General features: G+C 36.8%; 1 protein-coding gene and 1 non-coding gene across 4 annotated transcripts; one reads left to right on the plus strand and one right to left on the minus strand.

Annotated features, from left to right (window-relative positions):
* Positions 1-1,474: 1,474 nt before the first annotated feature.
* GCA (grancalcin) lies at positions 1,475-21,445 on the minus strand. 3 transcript variants are annotated; one of them, XM_061436661.1, is made up of 8 exons: positions 21,130-21,443; positions 16,910-17,026; positions 14,321-14,390; positions 8,920-8,963; positions 8,490-8,637; positions 5,360-5,473; positions 4,960-5,018; positions 1,475-4,309 (listed from the first exon to the last, which is right to left on the minus strand). In XM_061436661.1, the coding sequence occupies exons 1-8, from the start codon at positions 21,154-21,156 to the stop codon at positions 4,283-4,285; spliced, it is 606 nt and encodes a 201-aa protein (XP_061292645.1). In that variant the 5' UTR covers positions 21,157-21,443; the 3' UTR covers positions 1,475-4,282. The 3 variants fall into 3 exon arrangements, with proteins under 3 accessions (XP_061292645.1, XP_061292654.1, XP_061292635.1); XM_061436670.1 differs by having other exon boundaries at positions 1,475-5,018; positions 8,490-8,568; positions 21,130-21,445; XM_061436651.1 differs by having other exon boundaries at positions 1,475-5,018; positions 21,130-21,444.
* Positions 12,722-12,824, plus strand: LOC133236061 (U6 spliceosomal RNA). The gene has a single exon (XR_009732718.1). It is a non-coding gene; the product is annotated as a U6 spliceosomal RNA (small nuclear RNA).
* Positions 21,446-25,897: the final 4,452 nt, after the last annotated feature.

A 25,897-nucleotide genomic window follows, 5' to 3' on the forward strand; every position in this document is an offset into this window, starting at 1 on the left:
ATATAGCTATTAACTATGCTGCTGCTAGACCAATTCTTCTCACTCCCTGTAAGATTTCCAAACTGCCACCATCTCTGACGTTGCAGAAGGGGCACACCTAAAGACCTAAGTGGCACAGAAGCAAGGAGCCTACTGTTCCCCTCAGGGCAGGGCACAGCACAGCAATGTAGAATTGCCACCAATGTCTACTTACTATGTATTCAGATATAGAAGCACATCTGAAATTTGAATGCTCAAAAAGTAATACACAAAGCTGCTTATCACCAAGCTACATGGGTAAAAGGAATGTTAAGTAATATAAGGTTCTTTTCTTTACTATGCTTTTTAAAATAAGTAGACGTGGCAAAAAACAAAAGTGCAAGTTTCCCAGGATTCAAATAATGATCTGATAGTGAGACAGAGAAATTTTTCTTAACTTTCCCAGTTTTCTGCAAAGTACTTTTGTGCTCAGAACTCCACGTTACAGGGCAATTTGAATTCAGTAAAGACATATGTAATTTTATGACCTTATTCTAGACTATAAATTATTTGAACAGTATTCATTTAAAAGCCCTGCCTGTATTCATCACTATAACACAAATTCTAAATATTTTTCTTTGTATCATCTAGTATTATGAAATCAAGACACTCTTAGATGATACCTTAGCATTATACATTTATTTTAAAATGCTCAATTTGCTTTGAAAATGATTTGTGACCAACAAAAATGTGATATTGTAATATGTTTCAAAGTAATAAAACACCCATGGTTGCATTTTAAAGTTTAAGAGAAAAGAAGAATATACTAACCTGAAAAATGTATTAATTTTACTCACTAGATTTAATTTACCAGATTCTAACAAATTTACTCCTATTAATTTCCCAGAAAACTGCTATAAAAAAAACATATCATTTATGTCTGTCAAATATAAAAGGACAAAGAAAAGCACCCTTCTGACATATAGTATTTGTTTGTTCAGTTTTGTAATGCCATAACAGTGACCTTGATTTATATATTTTACTTAAATCATCACAATTTATATTTTCAATTACACAGATTTTATCTACATTAATAAATTTTACTCTCTTCCAGGGTAAATGCCTTCTCTGGAAATAAACATATCTCTTGACATTTTTCTATTATATTTTGTTTCTGAATGCATGCTTGATAGATCAAATGAGCACAGTCCTTGAAATTACACTTGAAAGTGGACCAAATTAAGATTCCAATAGTATTGATTACCCCCTGATGTAATTTAAAATGTGTAAACTGCCACTCAAAATAGAAGTGCAATACCTGACACTTAATCATTTGGCAGTCTTTTAAGCATAGGTGAATTAGTGCACTGTTACTTGAACTGAAGTATCTCTTAATATATATGTTACAGATTTTGTATGATGCAAAACTTTACAGCAAGCTATTTGAATGTTTATTAAAAAAATTCTAAAAATGACATGGAAACATGTTTATTGTATAAATAAAAGCACTTAGACATTAAGAGTGTACATGATTTAATAATTTCCATCATCATAAGAAAACTGGGGCATGAGTTAATTAGTACAAACTACCACACCACATTCACATTCATGTTCATTATAAAATGATTTAATTTTTACCTTAGTAATAGATTCTGTTTACATTATTTTAAAAGCATTAAAAATATGAATTGCATTTTAGCAGAAAAATCCTGGTACTGTGTTCTCTATGGCTAATGTTTATATAAGATTTCCTAATGTGTACAGATTAGAAAACCAAGCACTAGAAAAATATGTAATTGTCCTGAAGGCCAAAATGACACCAGTGTTTGAAATAATGTTAATCTGGGAATTTTACAGCAAAGTGATGATTTTGCAAATCTTATTTCTAGATTTATGTTCTCCTCATTAGTATAAGAAAATTTGAAAAGAGGCTAAATAAAATTCTATGGATTAAAAAAAAAGATTATCTAATGTGAAGTGCAAAACAACTGTCTGACAACCAGGTTGGACTGGCGTAGAACATCAGTTTTGCTAAGAGGAAGGGTTCTGAGGTTAAAAAAATTCAGAAAAAACTGAGTCAAATAAATTTGAGATTTTCTGTACCTTATGTTTTATTAAGCTTCCTGAGGAAGATGAGGCTTTCCCAAATACGCTTGGTCCTGGGAACTTCTTCAGACCTTCTATGACCAAAAGTCATAGGAACACCTTTGGTAAAGGATGAGTTCAGATAAGCGTGTAAAAGTTCTAACGCAAAGTGTCATTTGACAAAACTTATATGACTCATGTCATACCATTTTAAAAGTTTTACCTCAACTATGGAGCGTCCAAATAAGGAAAATTATAACTGACCTCAGAATAGTACAATAACTCAACCAACTGTACACAGTGTCGGAGAAGGCGATGGCACCCCACTCCAGCACTCTTGCCTAGAAAATCCCATGGACGGAGGAGCCTGGTGGGCTGCAGTTCATGGGGTCACAAAGAGTTGGACACGACTGAGTGACTTCACTTTCACTTTTACACAGTGGAGAAGGAAATGGCAACCCACTCCAGTGTTCTTGCCTGGAGAATCCCAGGGACAGCAGAGCCTGGTGGGCTGCCATCTACAGGGTCGCACAGAGTCAGACACGACTGAAGCGACTTAGCAGCAGCAGCAGTACAAAGTGTATGTTAAGATTCCATGCTGCTGAGTCACGGTATCACCCTGATTCAACATGAATGATACACAGTGTGTTTATATGATCTCTTCCCTACAACACTGTTAATTAGAATTCTGTATCTTTTATGCTTCAGTTAAAATGCTCTCACATTATCAAATATATGTTCATGAAAAAAATTAACAGCCAGAGGACAAAATTACATGATTTATTCATTCATACATTTTTATAAATCTAACCAAATGAATTTGACAGCTAATTATATAAAATTATCAATATCAACAAGAGTATACATTACTTCCTTTCCAAGTTTTTTTAAAATGAAAGTTGATTTACAATTCTGTATCTTTATAAAAGTTTTTTTTAAGATACTACCATTCATCCTCCATTTTTATGAAACTTATATGAAAAACTATATTATTAATTCAATCACAAGCCATATTAAAATTATGTTAATTTGTATTCACCTTTAAGCTAGAAGATATTCAATTAAAGTGTAATAAAAGTATGTGGTTTACTAACTCTTCATTTAGAAAGACTGAGGCGTGTTTGCCAAGGGACTGATTAACTACAGCCACTTATATCAGTAATCTTAAAATGCTAAGAACCTGGTGACTCCACTTTCAATTTTCATAGTAAAAAATGAAATGCTGTCTACCATCCTCAGGACCCACATCACACTTACTGAGAAAGACTTATGGGTTTACTAATGTCAAAATCATAGACTAATGCTGTCAAGAAAGTCAAACATGTAATTTCTAAACATTTAAACAAAGTGGTAGATTACTTGATTTTTTAAAAATTTTATAAACAGCTAATAGCAATATGTATAAACAATGTAGTTTAAAATAACAAACTTAAATATTGAGATTTCATTAAAAATATGTCATTTGCAGAAAACCTAAATTTAAACAAAGATGCCATTTTAGGTTATCTATACAGAGAAAGAAGTTATGTTCATTAAGAATTTTGTTCCACAGAAGACAATAAAACACACTGAAGAAAAACATATACTGCAAAAAAATTTAAAAAGGAAAAACAATGCCTCCTGTAGTTTTATTTCACCATAGATTATTTATGGTCCACCTAATGTGATTCAGGATAAAATTTTAGGAACTACAATTTTCTTCTTCACAGGCAAAGAGTCGCAAGTTTCTATTTTCTGATTATGTGAGCAAATAAAAAAAAACCCTACTATAAAGATTGCACAAAATCTAGGCTTCCCTTTCTGGCTCACCTTCAAATACCAACAACTACAAACAAATTTTTCAAAATATAATTTGTAACCTTCAGGTAAGTATAAATTAGTTTTATCTAGGCTTGCATCATTTAGCTTCTTATACAATCTATCTTTTTAAAATATATAATCTATCTTGTAATTAAGAAACAAAATTAAAGCTAAGAGGTATTTATATCACTTAATTATACACCTATGTTGATTATGCAGATATCTCTAAAGTTATAACTTTACTAAAAGCAATAATATTCCAAATACAAAAACATCTCTTTTATTGCTTTACACTGTGAGCTAAAGTAAAAACTCAAGAGAAGAGATTCAATATATGGAATATGGAAAAGCCTTAGAAGCTTTAATTCTAAGGAGTCCAGTTCATTTCTTCTAAGCAGAGAAACTCACAGTATTTCTTCAGCTTTCAAATTCTAGACATTCAAACTGCCATTGTGCCCTGCAAAAACTAATAACAGGCAAAATCATCGTTTGGTAACAACAACATGGTTTTTGTCTTTAATGTTTTATCTCTAATTATATTCCACAGAAGCATTTTCTCAAGAGGAGAAATTTTTACTAAGGCTTGTAACTCAAACCAGTATTATACTAGTAGGATAAAGTTGACCTCATAATTTCCACATAACACAAATAAAACAAAACCCTGAAACACTTAAGAACATGTGAAATATAACCTTTCCTGTAGCTTCAATTTAAAAAAAAAAATGGACTCAGCCTAATAGCAACAATTGAAATGAGAAAGGGATAGTTCCATTACCTATCATATATGAACATTTCCTATCTCTTTCAGAAGAAAGATCATCACAAGTGAAATACTTCTTTATAAATTTGCCCTTAAAAATGATTTGGAACATAAACTGCCAAAATCACTGTCATAAAATTTTAAAGTATTTTTATGTTTAATATCAAGTCAAATTGGTTACTTGTACCACTACTGAATTTTATATTTGAGTTATGCTGAAAAATATAGAAAAAGAATATGGCTTTTAAAATATATTATCTCCACTACTGAAATCAGAGATCATTTACATTTTCTGATCACTATGAACACACATAGAACACGGTATAAACATCAAAAGTGTGATACAGGATACTCACATCATCATATACGAAACTCACAACCCCTTGTTGCAAGTGGTCTCTTCTCCTAAAGAAATCTTTAAACAAGAAGTTATTTTCTGTGTTACAGTTTAAAATCTACTTTTAAATAACTGGTGCCCCCAGGTATTACAAAAGGAATAATTTTACACTCTAGTAAATCTTGTGATTTTTTTTTAATGTCCCAGGCCACTGAGATATGAAGAAAATTTTCCAAAAATGAGCTATAACATTTTTTCACTATTTATATTCCTAAAGTTTTAAAGCGTTAGAACTCTAATAAGATTTAACAGTGAATAAAGAGGGGAAGACACATAATACTATCACTTTGCTGAAGGAAATGAGGGACATCATTTGGGGAAAAAAGTCCCATAATATTGTGCCCATAAATGGTCCATACCTGTCAATGCTCGAAGCTTCACACAGCAAGCAACATAATCATCAAAGAAGATTCGGCCATTCTTGCTGTAACGTTTGACAATGGTAGTTACTGTTTGAGGACTCAACCTATAACCTAGAAAAAGGGATGGCTAGATTAAAACTTCTAAAACTACACATCATAAGAACACTATTAACCAACAATGTATTCATGTAAATAAAGTTATAAAACAAATTAACTTTCAGAATTCATTACATAAAAATATATTTCAGAAACAAAACACATTCCTATTGAAATTGATCAGGAAAGGTTTCATTACTAATAGCAAAAGTGGTACATAAATTTCACAATTCCTGCTCTATAAAAAGTCAAAGCTAGGAAAAAGAAAACAATTATCTTTTTGTGCTTGTAAAATATATTTTCATTTTGAAATAATGTCTAATGTAGTCACAGGTTTTTTAATTCATCAATTTTTAAACCCTGTAATTTTACAGTTCTTCAAAAACATCAAAGATTATTAGTGATCTTTGATATCATTCAAACCTGTATTTCCCATTGACTGTATTGTCTTACAGTCAAAGAAAATTTGAGAATCAACATGGTTACTTAGAGGGGGAAGAAATAGGGAAATGTTATTCCATTTTGGCCTATAACCCTTATTCTGTTTCTTCATAGACTTTTCATCTTAACCAGTCTTTTTACTCTTTCTTTGGTTCTTTGCTGTCTAGCCCAGTGGACTCCAAAAGTTTTTGAATGTATACTTTGAGTAAAAAGTTTTGGATCATTCACTCCCATTACATGTATATTATTTAGTCTTAAATTCTATACAAGTATTACTATTTGATGATTTACATTTTAAAATATATAAAAAATAAAATTTAAAAGAATGGAATAAAAGTAATTAGAAATATAAATTATTTCACTTGTTGCCCCCCTAGTGATGGTCCTATGTATTTAATGAGGTGTGTATATTTTACTGTGAAGAATGCTGGCCTAGAAATGTTGTCTTTGTATATTACTGGATTAGACGTAGACAAAAGACATTCATCCAGGCAAAGGGAAAAATAATGAAAATAAATGCAACAGAAGGTAATTCTACAAATAGCTATAATGAAACGCAATCCAGGAAACTTGCTATAAGTAACTGAAAGGAAAGGTATAAATTAATAGAAGTCAAACATGCAAGCAAATGCTATTACATAAAAATAAACCCTAAGCTTTAGAGAGTTATGATTCAGGTGGATATGGGACTGATAAAATTCACAAGATTTTCCATAGCATTCTCAGCAAAAAAAAAAAAAAAAATGAATATTTTAAAATATATCTGAAGACCTAAAATTTGAATAATACAGAATGCCTCTTTGTTACTTACATTCAACTGCCTATGTGAATTCTTTGGTGGTTTTCTTTTTTCCAAATGGTTATATTAATTTTCCAACATTGTGCAGAATTAAGAACCAAGTTTAATTCATTAGGAATTAAGACTCTATAATTAAACTATACAAGTTTATATGGACAGGACTATCCCTAAAATGACAATTAAAATGTCTATTTATAAAACAAAATCATGGTTTTGACTTTATACTGAAATTTGAAATAATATACACTTGTTCAGATTTCTGAAAAGTACAATCTTTCAAACGTTAGTTTTGTTACAAAAGCATTTTATTTAGAAATGAATGTAAATAAAATCATAAGCATAAATACAATTAAGAAAACTACTTAAAACTATGTTACTATAAGCAAGTTAAATGGACTGTATGTAGTTCATGGAATTCTCCAGGCCAGAATACTGAAGTGGGTAGCCCTTCCCTTCTCCAGGGGAATCTTCCTAATTCATGGATCGAACCCAGATCTCCCACATTGCAGGCGGATTATTTACCAGTTGAGCCACAAGGAAAGCCCAAGAATACTGGAGTGGGTAGCCTATCCCTTCTCCAGGGGATCTTCCTGGTATTGAGCTGGGGTCTCCTGCATTGCAGGCAGATTCTTTACCAACTGAGCTATGAGGGAAGCCCCAAGCAAGTTACACACAATTCATATTATCATTTTTTTTAAAGAAAACACACTGAGAACTTTAGCTTATCAGAGATATGATAAAAATAAAGTTACAGTCTTTTGAGATACTCTAAAATGTAGATTTCTCATTTTGAGGTTTTTTGTGTGTGTGTGTGTGTCTACTGTGTGTTCTATACTACATAAAGAAGATGAAAAACTAGACTATGTATGGAGACCTGTTACTGAGATAAGCTTTTGCCATCAAATTAGAGATCTTACCAAGTTACAAAAGTATACAATATAAATGATGAGTATGAACAATTAGAATAAATTTAAGTATATTCAACATGAAATTAAAAGACGCTTACTCCTTGGAAGGAAAGTTATGACCAACCTAGATAGCATATTGAAAAGCAGAGACATTACTTTGCCAACAAACATCCATCTAGTCAAGGCTATGGTTTTTCCTGTGGTCATGTATGGATGTGAAACTTGGACTGTGAAGAAGGCTGAGCACTGAAGAATTGATGCTTTTGAACTGTGGTGTTGGAGAAGACTCTTGAGAGTCCCTTGGACTGCAAGGAGATCCAACCAGTCCATTCTGAAGGAGATCAGCCCTGGGATTTCTTTGGAAGGAATGATGCTAAAGCTGAAACTCCAGTACTTTGGCCACCTCATGTGAAGAGTTGACTCATTGGAAAAGACTCTGATGCTGGGAGGGATTGGGGGCAGGAGGAGAAGGGGACAACAGAGGATGAGATGGCTGGATGGAATCACTGACTTGATGGACATGAGTCTGAGAGAACTCCAGGAGTTGGTGATGGACAGGGAGGCCTGGTGTGCTGCAATTCATGGGGTCGCAAAGAGTCAGAGTCACTCAGTCACGACTGAGTGAGTGAACTGAACATAGGAAATTCAGAAACTGTTTTATCAACCAGAAGGCATGAAAGATTATCCTTTGAAAAGCTCACAAATAAAATGGTTTTGTTAAAGATATTTAATCAGAATGTATCTATAACCTTGAAATCAAACCGGACAATAGCTGCTGAAATAATATACGCTTTTATTACTTAGCAAGTTTAAACAATTAAGATTCATCTAATCAAAGAACAAAGACGACCTGGATTTATTTAAAGAATTTTAATATGCTTACCCATAGCAGCAATGGCTTGATTCAGTTCATGATGCTCTACTGAGCCACTTCCGTCTTTATCAACAGTTATGAAGTTTTGCTTCCAGGAGTTAAGAGCTGTCCAAAGTTCTTTGAATTCATTAAATCCCATTTTTCCTGAGTAATCTCTCTGATAGTTTTATTAACGAAAATAAATTCTGATACCAAAGAGAATTTAACCTGAACTCAAAATTCCAAATAAGTGATTAAAAAATTTTAAGCTCACTTCTGCAAGAGTTAGCCAATTTTGCATATAAATAGATTTGTGTAAAAATGGAAAAGAATGGAATTCAAATAGGATGTTACAAAGTATTTTTAAACACTCTAGTTTACTATGATCATTTATACCTAAAAACTGCCTTAAGGGTAATTTTGCTATATTCTAGTATTTTTTGTTTTTACTCAAGGATACATCCAACATGGCAATCATAATTCTGCAGGTTTCCAAACTGAAGGCTGTAAAACATATTTATTATCTGAATTAAATTCTGCCCTATTTATGTAAAATTACAACAATTTCTGTTTTTAAAACAAAACATTTACCAACTGACTGCCAAAACTATCCATCACTCAATGAACAAACTCTGACTGTTAGGCATGCATAGTGAAAGAAAAAAAAAAAAGTACTACCTTCATATATCTACTAAAGGGATTTGAGTAATTAAATAAGCAATTATAAAATACTGAAAACTAAACAAGGGGAAAAGAGGGCTTTAGTCTTCCTGACACAAATGCTAAGTTGGCTTAAGTAGTTCTCACGTACTGAGATCACAAAACTTGAAAGTGTTAGAGATTTGGTTAAAGCTTAGGGCATATGGGAATGAGAGGCATATAATGACTTCAGATGAGGACCAGATCATGAGTTTTGAACGCCACCCTAAAGGTTTAGACCAATGGAGGTTACTAGAGGATTGGAGAAGGAAATGGCAATCCACTCCAGTATTCTTGCCTAGGGAATCCCATGGACAGAGGAGCCTGGCGGGCTACAGTACATGGGGTCGCAGAGAATTGGACATGACTTAGTAACTAATCAACAACAAAGGATTTTATGGAACATAGTGGCAATTCTAAAATTTCCATTTCAAAAACAGTAGTTGACAAAGAAAGACTACATAGAGAGTAAAGTATGATGAATCTGGATGTAGGTAAATCATTTGGAAGTTTACTGCACTCAACCAAGTAAGAAAGGGATAAGCTTCAGAACTGAAAGGAACTGCTTTTTCTTGGGGGAGGGGGAAAGAAAGGAAGAAGAAATATAGATGATAAGATAGTTGGCTATCTTAAATCAGAAATATTAACACTTCCATATTTAAAGAACTATAAATGATGATTTACTAGGCAAAATTTGGATCACAATAACTGGAAAATTTTGAAAGAGATGGGAATACCAGGCCACCTGACCTGCCTCTTGAGAAATCTGTATGCATGTCAGGAAGCAACAGTTAGAACTGGACATGGAACAGATTGGTTCCAAATAGGAAAAGGAGTACGTCAAGGCTGTATATTGTCACCCTGCTTATTTAACTTATATGCAGAGTACATCATGAGAAACGCTGGACTGGAAGAAACACAAGCTGGAATCAAGATTGCCATCAAGAAATCAAGAAATATCAATAACCTCAGATATGCAGATGACACCACCCTTACAGCAGAAAGTGAAGAGGAACTAAAAAGAATCAAGAATCAAGAAATATCAATAACCTCAGATATGCAGATGACACCACCCTTATGGCAGATAGTGAAGAGGAACTAAAAAGCCTCTTGATGAAAGTGAAAGTGGAGAGTGAAAAAGTTGGCTTGAAGCTCAACATTCAGAAAACGAAGATCATGGCATCTGGTCCCATCACTTCATGGAAAATAGATGGGGAAACAGTGGACACAGTGTCAGACTTTATTTTTTGGGGCTCCAAAATCACTGCAGATGGTGACTGCAGCCATGAAATTAAAAGACGCTTACTCCTTGGAAGGAAAGTTATGACCAACCTAGATAGCATATTGAAAAGCAGAGACATTACTTTGCCAACAAACGTCCGTCTAGTCAAGGCTATGGTTTTTCCTGTGGTCACGTATGGATGTGAAACTTGGACTGTGAAGAAGGCTGAGCACTGAAGAATTGATGCTTTTGAACTGTGGTGTTGGAGAAGACTCTTGAGAGTCCCTTGGACTGCAAGGAGATCCAACCAGTCCATTCTGCAGGAGATCAGCCCTGGGATTTCTTTGGAAGGAATGATGCTAAAGCTGAAACTCCAGTACTTTGGCCACCTCATGTGAAGAGTTGACTCATTGGAAAAGACTCTGATGCTGGGAGGGATTGGGGGCAGGAGGAGAAGGGGATGACAGAAGATGAGATGGCTGGATGGCATCACTGACTCAATGGATGTGAGTCTGAGTGAACTCTGGGAGTTGGTGATGGACAGGGAGGCCTGGTGTGCTGCAATTCATGGGGTCGCAAAGAGTCGGACATGACTGAGCGACTGAACTGAACTGAGGCAAAATTTAATTTTTTCTAATCCTTATCATTACATTCCATTAGCATACTGATTTATCTCAAGACTTATTATACATAGTCCTGATGAAGGAGATATTATGTCAGTACAGTTCAGTGAAGTTTACAAAGTTCTTACTAGTAGCTCCTTAAGATAAACAAATGAATAAGCAAAAATGCTTAAAATTATTTATGCTATTTGATAAAATATTTTGAAATTTTTATAAAGAAAAAAACTATTTCAGCTAAATTTTATACCCATTAAAGAAAATTATAAAATAATCCACACATTAAAAAAAAAAAAACTTTCTTTAATGTTTCACATGGTATCAATTGTAGAATAGATGGTTACGGTATTTTCAGACTGGTAATTCAATTGACACTGAATAAGCAGTTACTATGAATCAGTAGTGTATGTTTTGTGATTTAACATAAACATGCCTAACCTATAATAGTCTCAGTTTTACAAATAAAGCAACTGTGGCCCAGAAAGATAAAGTTTCCCAAGTTCACAGAGCTAACAGGTGGAAGAGAGAGGATTGGAGACCAATGCTCTTTCATACAAAAACTTCTCAGGCAGGGACAGGGAGAAATCTCTGGAATGGCATTCCATCATTTTGTCCAGTAAATTAGATCTATTTTGCCTTAAAGTTAACATAGCACACATTCTTTAAGTGGAAGAATTTGAATAGATGATAATAAATGACAAAAATTCAGTCATCCAATAACCAGCTCTTCAATCAGTTTCAAAATAGAACCAAATGTAAAAGTAAATAACCTTGACAAAGAATAGAAGAGAAGTTTTAGGAGAGTTGACAGATTTTCACTCTCTCCCCACACCACATTAGAATGGACAGAATTAAACTGAATTTTTACAACTTGTAATCCTTTAGAGAATAAGAGAGGAAACCAAGGAACAAAACTGTGCAAGTTGAAAAGTAGGTGGACATAAGTTGCCAAACTCCATCTGAGAAAGTAGCTTCCTGATCCTGCAATAAGAAAAGCTGAGAAGCAGCCTCATTATCCTGGAGGAGACCCCAAACTTTTGCAAATTGGCAGTACTTCTGAAAATGGATGTGAATGTAGAGACAAAAACAGAAGGACTGGTTGAATGCCTATTTAAGGCGCCTTTGAAGCCCAAATCTTCTTGCTTCAGCCGCATGGATGGCTGCCCTGTCTACTCCCAAGCCAGCAGACATCTGGGATTTTATTTTCCGGAGGGTTCTATGCACTGCAGGAAATCAGGAACTGTTGAAGACAGGACTGTCTATTAAAACAAGGAAATAAAGTGACAATTTTACAAAAGACTGAAACCCTCCTGAGTCCTCCCTCCTTGGCTCCAGAGAGCAGATCAACTGGACAACCAGCCCCGAAAGAAATCCCTAAAGATCCTGACGCCCAGTGTTGCAGAACAAACTGCCCAGCTGAACCACCAGGCTCTGAAGTCTGGAGTCAACACCCAGCCCAACTCTCAGGGCTTCTAAGCAGTATTTTAGTTAAATATGAGCAACCAAGCCTCATCAGACATCTGAGAAAGGCAGCTAACATGAAAGACAGTCAAATGAACAAACCGGGGAAAAAACATCGAAGAAGCAGGTTATGTAGGAGGAAAAAAACCTGGAAAAAAAATTAAAAATCAGAGAGATAAGGAAAGACGTCACATTCATGAAAAAAAGAACAACTGCCTTTGGATTTTAAAAACATGATAGGAGAAATGAGAGCCTCAATAGGACTGCAGGAGAACATATACTAAAATTGGAACAATACAGAGACAGTTAGCACGGCCTTTACACAAGGATGACACTCAAGTTCCTGAAGTGTTAAAAAAAAAAGAAAAGAAAAGTTGAGGTTGTTGTGTACGCTCTGTAGCCCACCAGGTTCCTCTGTTCATGGGATTTTCCAGGCAAGAATACTAGAGCGGGTTGTCATTTCTTTCTCCACTCCTGGATCTTCCTGACCCAGGGATCAAACCTGTGTCTCCTGCATTGCTGGCAGATTCTTTATCACTAAGTCACCCAGGATTTCCCCAAAAGTAGAAGAAACCAAGAGGCAGGAGAGAAAAAGAAAAATGACCCAATCCAAATGGCAGGCACTCCACAAAGATAAAATGGAGAAAAGGTCACTGAAGAAAACTGCTCAGAATGAAAGCAAATGAGTCTCGATTGGAAACTCCCTCTGTATCCCCCACACACCAAGGAATAGCACTGTGACATTTCAGACCAAGGGCAAAGAGAAGCCCTCACAAGCCTCTACACACTAAAAACAACTAATACAATTATGTAAAGTTTAAAAATAAAATAAAATTAAAAAAAAAAAAAAAAGGCGCAGCCGCGTCAGGGCCCGCGGTGCCCGCCCACCCCCGGGAGGCTCGCCCGGGCTGCGGTGAAGAGGATGCTCCGTAGACTCAGCGCCGGAAATTAAAAAAAAAAAAAAAACACAAATGACATACAGGCAGAAAACAAAAAGATCAAACAATAATGGAAGCTGGAAACAATGGAGCTTAAAACTCTTAAGTCAAAATGTTTTGTAATCTGGAGTTCTATACCTGGCTAGTCACTTGATTCTGAAGACACAATGAAAGCATTTTCACAGAAAGTCTCAAAAGATTTGTTTCCCATGTACTTTTATTAGGAAGCTAATTAACAATGCATTTTATCAAATTTAAGATGAGAACAAGCGATGGAATGAAGGGGAGATGCAACTCAAGAGAGAGAGGAAAGGGCTCCAGATGAGTGCATTATGACAGCTATGCACAGAAAACGAGGCACAACAGAAAGCTCCAGGATGGGGATTAATTTCAGAAAAAGCAGTTATATAAAAAGGAAAATTAATCATATATTATTCTAAGACTCAGGAAGAGCACTTAGACAGTAACAATAAAGCAAATGCTGATTACTGACCTAATGAAAATTACTTAACAGCTATAGGGGATGGAGGGGAAGGGAAGGGCTCCTGTGCACAGGGCAGGGACATGCCTGAAAGGGTTACAGCCTCATTGTCCACAGCAGGACACAATCACTGATCATCATCAAAACTGAAAATCAGCAGCAATAAAAGCATGCTATTTGAGATATGGAGGCACATTTCAAAAGAATTAGCTGAAAGAAGTTGAAAGAGATTTTTCCTAAGAGTGGTTAACGTCGTGGAGGGGGAATGCACACCGAATAGTATTTACTTAACAAGATTTGTAGCATTATTCGACTCTGCATTATGTGTGTGAATGTATGTGATAAAAAAGTTTTAAAAAATATTTCAAGTATGGAAACTAAAAAGTTAGAAAGTGAATTTCCTAGTGCAATTTCAACAGAAGGAAAAAAAAAGATCTCACGAGAATAAGTTCCACTAATTCCAGACTGTGTTAAACACTTCTGAAGTTCTTCAGCATCCACTTCACCATCCTGTTAAAAAATAATTATAATCTGATTAATAAAAGAAGTTATATAAAAGCATACTAAAGTGCTAACTAGCTGTTCAAGGCCAATGAATAAATATGCAGTCTTCAAAATATTACTCTATTATCAACTATAAAATTATAGAGATAATTACTGATGACAAAGACACATTAGAGAACATCACACAACATGAATACTTTTTCACAATCAAATTTTATTCTATTAAATTATGCAGGCATTTCACATATAATTTATATTCTCTACTTCTGAAAAACAGCATAATCACTCTGTCCTATAATAAAGCAATGTAAAATCTTGTGAGAATCATTATACTTCTACTATAAAAAGTTAGAAAAATGCCTAAAATGTGTTCAGAGAAGTCTCAAAATTTTTCTTTCATGCTTCTTTTGAGGGGAGCTTATTTCTAAAGGATACTGAATCTTTAACTGGGAAGAGAAAATTTCATTTTCCTTCACATCTTTACTCTCAGCTCGAGAGTCCCCCTACATTTTGGTGCTACTCTTCTGAGTTTTGCCCAAATATTCTTTGCCATTCTTATGGGAAAAAAATCTTTTATCACAAATAAGAAATCACAATCAAAGTGAAGCAAGTTTAATACTTTCATTATGTTTCAGTACTGGATCCTCTTTTCTAAAAAATTAAAGAGTATTAATAATTTACTTGGAAGCATCTCATACATGGTCATGAATTCAAAACAAAAGCTCTGGGAAAGGATTAAGGAAGCAAATTTAAAGCATGTAATTTATAAGAATCCAAAAAACAAACAAACAAAACTTTTACAAACTAATGCTAAGAAGTATTATAAACACGTCTACGGAGCATTATAAACACTTCTAAGGAGTATTATAAATATTATCAGGCAAGTGAGAGACTAACTTCTAAATTTGAAAAAGTTTAAAAAAACTCAGTAGTTACATTAAATTATATTTTAATGCAATATTTAAAAAAAAACAAAATTAATGCAAAAACATCTGTGAAAAAATATCCAGTTTTTAAATAAAGGCTCTGAACCTGTGTTTGCACCATTCACCTCATTTGTCTCTCTTGATATTGACCCTGTTTAGGTCTATCAAGCCTGTTAGATTTACCTGATGGTCTTAAATTTTTAAGATATTTAAGTATATACCAGTTTATTTATTGCATTTTAATCTGCTTATTTTGGGGAAATAAACCCAAGTATTTGGTAGAACAAAAATTTAATGGAAGTGTCAAATAGTACAATCATAGCAGATCATTGTTGACAACTGTTACAATGAAATAGTTTGTAAGTCAAATAAAGGTCTCTAAATATACATGTCTGTTTCTTATATTTTAAGTTGTAGTTTTATAAAATGAGTTTGTTATATAGTCAGCTATAGATTACATACTTTTTCCCAGTATTATACTACTTAAGAGCTCCTTGCAGATAAGAGTGGTATAAGGTAACAGGATTGCATTTAGCTGCAAATAATAGAAAATATTATCAAAGGGGCTTAAAGAAATAAATGCTTATTGGGGCTAAGCAGATCTAGACTCTGTGGCGACTTAACGAGGCCATCAATCTCTTTTCATATTTCCAAATCCCTCATCCACAGGCCTTTATCTCAAGCTTCTAGCCTCCAGATCACAAGATGGCTACAGCACCTCCATACTTCAAGTCTCCTTTCCAGGCAAGTAGTCGCCTTTCCAGAAGGAGGAAAAAGGACTAACACTAGTTTCCGTTAAGCTTTCCTCATTTGGAAAAGGAAAGCATCCTAAAGAAATTGCACCTACATCTCAATGGCCAGTATTATGGCACATGGCTACCTTTACACAAAGGTGTCTGAGACAGGATTAGGGTTTTCCAGCCTCTAATACACATGAAAAAGGAAAAGGACGTTTTGAATCAAATTTGGCTAGCCAAAACAAAGTGTTTGCAACACATAATAATTCTGTGTATATATATTTCTAGAAAGACATATGGGATCTAGTGAACTTTAAATGAATGAACAATGAGTGGAAAATGTTATCAAACTTCTCTGAAATTCTAACCACTCAATAAATCTTGACTACTGTAAAAGGAAAGAGACATGGTCTGTGTCTAAGACTCAAGAGTGAATCTCTGTCTCTGCTCATTATTTGATATTTGCACCTTCATTCCACCCCATTTCCTTTACCTTTTCCTGATCTGCTTTACCATCAAGGCTCTCCCAGAAACATCCACAATGTACAAGTCTCTGTGATACTCTGCCCCAGCTTCCTCAAGAAGATTTACATATATATCACTTCTTCCCAGATGGTATCTGGCTCAGTCTCCATGCATCACCCTGGTTTCTCCTAACATGTTAGACACCAAACTAACAGACTTTTTAATAAGATAATTATGACCACCCTAATTTCTGATCTCAGGAAAAAAACTAGATAAGCTTAAAATACAAATTTCATATACATTTTAAATGATACAGTAAATAAAAGAGCTTGACATTTGTTTTATATTGCAATAATTTTTTTTAAACTGATATTTGTGCTGTATATTTGCATTTTACCTGGCCAGCAATAGCAAGGAAGCATTTCCACATGGGGTCTCCTGTTGAAATACTGCCTGGATAAGCTGGGTGTCCAGGGTATCCTGGCTGTCCCAATGGATTGCCAAAATTTCCAAACTAAACGAGTGAAAAGGGAGGAGGTTATTCATATAAATATTACCCGTTATACACTAAATTTGGTTTAAAAGAACATATTTATGATAAGTCCGTTGAAAAGTAAAAATTGAGTTACTGAAACTTCCCAAATCATCACAAAAGCTGTTAGCTACAAACTGTTAGTTGCCCTGCGTTACTTAACTCATCTCATTAACAAATATTATCCGATGTTCTTTAAAGTCTCAAAAAAGAAGTCTCTAGCCTCTAAGAATGAGGCGTACTTTAAAAAAGTGTTGATCATCATCACAGAAGCAAAAAGTTAAAAAATATAAGAAAATTTCACCTATAGTAAAATGAAAAAGTAGTAAACCTAAAGATACATACATAGAAGAATACATAGTAAATACAATGAAACTGTGTCCATGACCAAATCATGGGAAAGTGCATAGGGCTGAAACATCCTGAAACAGCCACCAAAAATCATGTATTGTTTTAAAAAGCAAGACACCAATGAAGAGAATAACAGGTGGTAATTCAAACCATGGTCCTCTTCAAAATAAGAACAACAACAATACCAACAATAATACTAGCTAATATTTATTGAGAGATTGTTATATCTTAAGTACTGTTCTAACTACTTTCTCACTACCATGTGAGTTCCCAACAAGTCGGTGAAAGTACTATGTCCTCTTTCAGTTGAGGACATAAAACTTCAAGCAGTTTCCTGGATTAGTTAAAGTTAAATGGCCAGTACCAGGTAAACCGTGATTCAAGCAAGTATAGGTAGTCTGACCTCAGAGACTACATACTGTTTGTTTCTTGCTTTGGCTCTGGTAATTGTTTTCTTTTTACTCCGGAACTTTGTATGCATTCTTTTATATCTTTGAGAGGCATTTTGCGTGCTTGTTGCTCTGTCATGTGTGACTCACTGCGACCCCATGGACTGTAGCCTGCCAGGCTCATCTGTCCATGGAATTTTCCCAGCAAGAATACTAAAGTGGGTTACCATTTCCTCCTTCAGGGGATCTTCCTGACCCAGGGATTGAACTCACATCTCCTGCATTGCAGGTGAATTCTTTACCACTGAGTCACCGGGAAAGTCCAGAGAGGCATTTTTTTCAGTGTTTTTAATGAGTCTGGAGAATGAAGAAATATCTTGACTATCTTTGAAGAATGAGCAGAGAGTGATGGAAGGCAAAAAGAGAAAGAATTCTAAGTACTGGTTGCGGGGGGGTGGGGCAAAAAGGAGCCTTTTGTAGCAGTTTGAAAATCTGCAGCTTGGGATACAGTAAAGGCAAAAAGGAATGACCTATGGGAACACCAGGAGATGTGCTCAGGGATGCAACCAAAAACTAGATTAGAAAGCAATAAAGTACAAGAAAGAAAACAAAAAATGTTAAAATGATATAATGAATTTTTTAAAAAAGTGACTGTTTAAGAATTACTTCTTTGGGACTCCCCTGCTGCTGCTAAGTCACTTCAGTTGTGTCCAACTCTGTGTGACCCTATAGACGGCAGCCTGTCTGTGGTTAAGAATCTACCTGTTAAAGCAGGGGACATGGGTTCAATCCCTGGTCTGGGAAGACCTGACATGCCACAGGGCTATTAAGACCAAGCTAAAACTACTGAGCCGAAGCTCCTGAGCCCATGCTCACAGCAAGAGAAGCCACTACAATGAGAAGCCCACAGAGTGCAACTAGAGAGAAGCCCCTGGTTGCTGCAACTAGAGAAAGCCCGCAGGGGGTAATGAAGATCCAGCACAGTCAAATAAATAAATAAAATCTTTTAAAATAAATAAATAAAAATAAAAGTTACTTCTTTGAAAAGATGGACAGGCCAGTTTCCAGGAAAAAAAAAAAAAAGAGAATATAACCACAAAGAGAATTAAAAAAAATATATATATATATACATATATATATGCTGCTGCTGCTAAGTCGCTTCAGTCGTGTCCGACTCTGTGCGGCCCCATAGACGGCAGCCCATCAGGCTCCCTCATCCCTGGGATTCTCCAGGCAAGAACACTGGAGTGGGTTGCCATTTCCTTCTCCAATGCATGAAAGTGAAAAGTCAAAGTGAAGTCGCTCAGTCGTCTCTGACTCTTCGCGACCCCATGGACTGCAGCCTACCAGGCTCCTCCATCCATGGGATTTTCCAGGCAAGAGTACTGGAGTGGGGTGCCATCACCTTCTCCGATATATATATATATATAAACAAATGCTTATGAAAACCTTTTTACCAACACATTTGAAAAGGTAAATAAAATGGACCTTCTAAAAAGAATTTAAATTCTATAAATTACAAAAATATACTGAAGGAAAAAAATCCTATTTCTAATAAGGATAACTATGATATAAAGATCAACCTTAAATTTAAAAACTGCATAAAATATTATTTTTTGAGTTACCTCACTGATTGGGGGAAAGTTTCAGGCCAGTACTGGGGGACAAGTCTTGATCCAGAGGTAAAAGGATTAGCAAAATTCCCAAAGCAACTTTTGCCCTGAGGCAATAACAAACACCTAGACTTTTGGTTCTAAGGCCTCCAAGGACTTGGAGGGCAATCAGGGCCTGGGGCATATCCAAGAATTTAAGGCTTACTGGAGACCCTCACCTCCTTAAGGTTCACAAAAGGAAGAAAAACTGAAAAAAAATTTTTTTCTGAGAGGCCAAACCAAGTGTAAGCATTTTGCTGTTGTTTAGTCGCTAAGTTGTGTCCGACTTTTGAGACCCCATAAATGGTAGCCAGCCAGACTTCCCTATCCTTGGCATGTCCCCACAAGAATACTGGAGTGGGTTGCCATTTCCTGCTCCAGGGGATCTTCCCATACCAGGGATTGAACCTATGTCTCCTGCACTGGCAAGTGGATTCTTTACCACTGAGCCTTAGTGAACCTAGACCCTTTACTGTAGCATCTTAAATAAAGTTTTACATCACTCTTTGGTAAGTATCCTTTGCTATCTAAATAGTATAATGATCTGATACTTGCTCCTACCTTTTTTTTTTTAAGAGAGATGAAAAGGCTTTTCTGGAACATTTATTTATAAATGATTGAAAGTAAAAGTCCCTCAGTCATATCCAACTCTTTGCGACCCCATGGACTACATAGTCCATGGAATTCTCCAAGCCAGAATACTACATTGGGTAGCTTTTCCCTTCTCCAGGGGATCTTCCCAACCCAAGGATAGAACCCAAGTCTCCTGCATTAACAGGCAGATTCTTTACCAGCTGAGCCACCAGGGAAGCCCAAGAATACTGGAATAGGTAGCCTAGCCCTTCTCCAGAGGATCTTCCCGACCCAGGAATCAAACCGGGGTTGCCTGCATTGCAGGTGGATTCTTTACCAACTGAGCTATCAGAGAAGCCCTTAGAAAGTTTACCCCTTTTCTTTTACTCTTGGAACTTATTCTTCATTCTATTTCTTCCATGAATAGCTCATGTGTACAAGTTTTCTATGCTTAACATATATCCTTATGCCTGAAAATTCTGACCACACTGTAATACTACCTCAAAAATACGTATAAATTTTGTTGTATATGCTGTTACCATGTCGATACTACAACTCCCAACTCCCAAAGGTGATGCAGGATAAACAATTAGGTAAGAAAGTATAATCTTCTCCCCCACAACCCAGCCCCCCAAAGTTTAAAAAAGACTGCCCTTGGTAGAGTAATAAACACTAGAAGGCATTTAGCATATCTTAATTTACTCATAAGCAACATAAAGAACTGAAAAGAAATGGTCAAAAAAATTCCGGGAAAGGATGTCTAGCAAAACTGAGGAAGCGGGGCGGGGGAGGAGGGCTGAAGGGAGGGTGGACCAAAAAAGATACTGGGAACAGGAAGGATGTTTTGTTCCTCTATCTTAAGAAAGAAATTTCTAAACACACTCCATACCCGTGGTTCCACAAGGATTCGCCTAAGGGGCCATCAGGCACCAGAACACCTGCAGCTTTCCGCTTGGCCCCCGCCCCGGCTTCCTACACTGCGCAAAGTCCTGGCGCCGCCGAGTACCAGAAGCAGAAGTAAGCAAGGACCGACAGAGGGTGAACCCGGCACATGGCCACCGCCCGCAGGGGCCTCACATCCCGCGGGGGTGGAGGCCGCGCCGAACCGGCCAGGACTCACCCCTCCTCCGTATCCCGGGTAGGCCATAACAATCTTGCGAGCGTCAGCCGTAGGGTCGGCGAGCGCCCGGCTGAGAGAGAAGCGGAGCTCTAGCTGCAGGTGCAGGCGCAGGTGAGGCTGAGAGGCGCACTTGCAGCGCCTTTCAAGTCCTAGAGACCAACCTTTTCTGAGTCCAAACCCAACCTACTCGGTTCGGATTGGCTGAGACCTGCCCTTCGCAGCCTATCCGGCCTAGGCCCGCCCCTTCCCCAAGTCTAGTCCCACCCATCTCGTCTCTGATTGGCTTCACGCGCCCAGCCTTTTCCTACTCCGCCCCTATTGACTAGCTTAGGTCTCGCGCTCTAGCCTTCCGAAACTGCAAAGATACCTTTGCTGCAGTTAACTTCCACGCTGTTTGGAAAGGCTCTCAAGGCTGGTTTCTTTTCACCTTAGAAATCCCAGACCAGCCCGCCCATGGCTTCTTTTTACGTATTCGTCCACTTTTTAAAAGATGGACTACGAAATATATATCTGTGAATTTCAAAACTTGCAGTTACTTACATCTCTTTTTCCGTAGCACCAAAATTATGAAACTGACTTCTACTCCAAAGGTAGTGCGTCTAAGCTAAAACGCTCTTGACACCAGATTTTACAGAAAGGTTATTATAGCTTGTTTGGTAGATAAATGGTGACAAGAGTTGCCAGATTTAGCAAATAAAAATACAGGATGTTCAGTTAAATTTTATTTTAAAATAAACAATGAATTAAAAAAATATGAGTATGTCCCAAACGTTGAATGAGACATACACTTGTACTAAAAAATGATTTGCTGTTTATTCGCTGATAATTTACAAGGCATTCTATATATTATCTAGTAACCCAATAGATGACTCAACATTTGGGCAAACTCTTAACTCTTGAGTTTTGCCTCCTCATAATATCCATTGAAAGGAGCAGCTTGTTTTTTAATCACTCAGTGAAAAGTTAAATGCTTAATTACTTTGATTTATTAAGTAATAGTCATTGAACAGTACTGCTTTTCTCTGGAGCTCAAGTGGATTTTGCAGCTCCAGCTTGAAAAAAGGAAATGCACATGGGAAGGACAGCTGTAAATTTAGTTTAGAAACAAACAAAAAGACCATGATGATATTATTTTAAGTTACCTCTGAAGAATAAGACAACTGCTAAAATGTTTCTTAAAAATATGGACGAAAAAATAAATAAATAAAGATGTGGAAGAAAGTGTTACCTATTGGCAGGGGAAATTAACCTTGCAAAGCTGAGTAACTACAGAGGAGGAACTTGTTCAGCTGTCCTACAGAGGAGGAACTTGTTCAACATTGTAAAACCTAATTTTCCCAGAAAGAGACAGAAAGGAAGATTGCTAAGGTACAAAGCACCCTTGAGAAAGTGTGCCTTGGTTCCGCTAACGCGATAAGAAATACTTTGGCCAATGAGGTTAAATTGGCATAAATAGATAAAGGGGGATGGTAAAATTTTTTTGATAAGAGGAAAGAACATTTGACTCATTAAAGCATCAAGTGATAAAACATTACAAAGCGAAACAAATTGAAACCAATTGATATCATTTCAAGGGGGCTGCAAAGAGCTCTGGTATCATAGTCCTTTATGGCTCAGGGCAGAGAAGAATTCAGCCACAGCAAAGAGGTAAATAAGAAGTGATTTATTAGAATAGGACACCTGTGAGACTTACAAGAGGGTGAGTGAGAAATGTCGTGCCCCAGGAATTTCATGGGCTACAGTTTCATAATCAAAGGAAGAGTGGCGAGGGGGAAAAGACCTTCTTTGTCTTTCTTAAGTAGATGTCGTGCTTCCATCATTAGTTCCTCTTCCAGTTTGAACAGGGTCGTTTTCTTGTCCCTGTGTGATCAAACTAGGTCCACAAATTGTTTTTTATGTATGCAGAGAGCATGTCCTAGGGATCACAAATTTACTGAGCTCACAGGGCAGGATGTGCCTCTCATACCACCATTACTTTATTGTTTGGGGGCGTATCCCATCCCATCCTGTTGCATGGTTTTGTTGTTAAGCAAGCCTGCTTGGTTTTGTGGTTAAGCAACCCTCTTAATTTACAGGGGTCTCTTGTATTTTTCTATTTACAGTCCCCTAGTGTGATTCACTATTTAAACACTGACTTTGTCCATTCTGTCCCTATCAAAATCATTGCAAAGTTTTATTCTAGTTGATTAACTACATATTCAAAGAAATGCTCAGAAAGGACCAAGTGTTTTACATTTACAATTTTAGTCTAAATCTCTGGTCAGAATTTTTGTGCATCTTCTTTTCATTGTACTAGCCTTATCAATGCATTGCATTTGTGTCAACACTCCATGGGCCCCTTGCATTTCTTCGTATATAATTTCAAGATGTGCTAAGTCGCTTCAGTCATGTCTGACTATAGCCCTCCAGGCTCCTCGGTCCATGGGATTCTCCAGGCAAGAATACTGGAGTGGGTTGCCATGCCCTTCTCCAGGGGATCTTCCCGACCCACATTTCTTATGTCTCCTGCATTGGCAGGTGAACTCTTTACCACTATTGCCACCTAGGAAACCCATAATTTCAAGATAGAGATACTATTTTCTTCAAGGGTTGAGAGAAGCTTGACTGCAGGATAGCAAAGTGAAACTCTCCTTCCAGGGAAAAGTTTGCTTGTGTGTGCTCGCAGGATTTTCCTAAACTTAGAGTTCCTCCATGGTGATTCAAACCCATTGCTTCTTTATTACCCATCTAGCAGCTTCATTTCACTCAGTGGAACTTGGGAACAAAAGGAATTCATGAGAATTCCTCCAGGCTGAGGAATCCACAGCCTATTGTGCTATGAGTAACAGAGTCCTTTGTCTCTGACAGAGAAACCTCTTCTGTTCTTCTGTCAACTTCTGTGAATTTGTGGCAGGCTACTTCTTAGCTGGTAAATAGGAAAAGATATCAGACCCTTTGAAGTTCTAGGTAGTGTGTTTCTTTCTTAGAGAAAGAACTAGCCAGGGAAACTCGTACTGAAGGGTAGCAGAATATCCCACCCCAAAATACGCCATTTTGGCATAAGGATTATTTGGAAGGCAATCGAGAAGAAGCAGATACAAGAAAAGTTTTCTATTCTCCATTTGTCTAAAAGCAGGACCAAAGTGACACTCCTCCACTCTCTACCGGAAAGGACAGAGATGAGTACTCTGAGACAAATGTGGACCCTTGCCATAACGAAGGCAGGGACTTAAATCTATATAACAAATCTTATGCTTGTTTATCCTTCTTTTCCTGGTAACTACCCCACAGGTAGTTTACTCATACCTTCCTTTTCTCTTTATCTGAAGATGGCATTTAAGCCAAAGTTTTAAGCCACCTCTGAGAATTATTCATTTTCTCTGATTATCTCCCATGCCATCTTCCCTGGTCTCAGCAGTAAAGAATCTGCCTGCAGTGTAGGAGACCTGCAGGAGATGCAGGTTTGATCCCTGGGTCAAGAAGATTCCCTGGAGAAGGACATGGAAACCCACTTCAGTACTCTTGCCTGGGGAATCCCCTGGACAGAGGAGCCTGGTGGGCTACAGTCTGTGGGGTCTGAGAGTTGGAAATGACTCTCAGCAACAAGTTGGAAACAACTAAGCACACACACACATATAACAACAACATACACATGAGTATATGTGTTAGTAAACCTCTGGGATTTTCTTCTCTTGCTCGTCTGTTTTTTATTATGGGGATCTCTGCCAAGAACTCGGAAGGGTAAACGGGAAATTATTTTACCACCCTTACACTATCATTTGAGATGCAGAGAAGATTTTCAACACTATAGTCTACTGTATCTCTCTCTAGACCCATTATTTCATATAATAAATTTCCCAGGAACAATAAATTGTAGGAACTGAAATTTCAAATGAATCAATAGGAGTATTTTTTAAAAGTAATTGTGTGATACAGCAACCCAAGATGGCTGTTCTCTTCCTCTCTGTATAACCCCTGCTTGACCAGTGAGTGCCTGCTTCACCTACACCCTGCTCACCTGGCTGACCTTCCCACATACTTGCCCCAGGCCCTGGCTAATAACTGTTACTTTAACCACAATGATAGCTTATCAAAAGGGGCAGTGAGGGACAGGCCTTCTGCTGGTTCCCCTGGTAACCAGTAAATCAACTTGATGTCAATTCCCCCTATAATTGGTAACTCCCGGCCCCTAGAGCAAAGACTGCCCAGTGTCCCGCCCGCAGTCCCCCAGGCATGGTAGGGTTTTCTCAAGGATATCTTGTCAGACATGCAAGTTCTCCCATCCCTTAAACCTTTGATGTCTCTGTTGCAGACATCAAAGACATTTCTCTGGACTTAAGTCTGGATAAGCATAGGCTTGCAGGCCTTCATGCTGCAGCTCAGTAGTAACAGTAATGACAATTTGCTCCATGATTCACTGAATATGGTATGAACAGTATCATTTTATGAAAATAGAATGTATAAAAACCATTTTAAGTTGTACATGTTTTTTCATAAATTACTCTGTTATTTCATAAAAAATAGCTTCTAGAGTAAATGGACTCTTCTGGTGGCTCAATGGCAAAGAATATCCCTGCCAATGCAGGAGACAATGGTTGGATCCAAAAGATCCCCTGGGGGAGGGGATGGCTACCCACTCCAGTTTCCTTGCCATGGACAGAGAAGCCTGGCAAGTACAGTCCATAGGGTCACAAACAGCCAGACATGACTTAGCGACTAAACAACAACAATAATAAATAGTATGTAACAGGCACTGTTTTGTGAAGTGTTATTCCTCTAAAGAACTCCA

Source organism: Bos javanicus, chromosome 2 (assembly GCF_032452875.1).
Source record: "Bos javanicus breed banteng chromosome 2, ARS-OSU_banteng_1.0, whole genome shotgun sequence".
NCBI classification, from domain to species: Eukaryota; Metazoa; Chordata; class Mammalia; order Artiodactyla; family Bovidae; genus Bos; species Bos javanicus.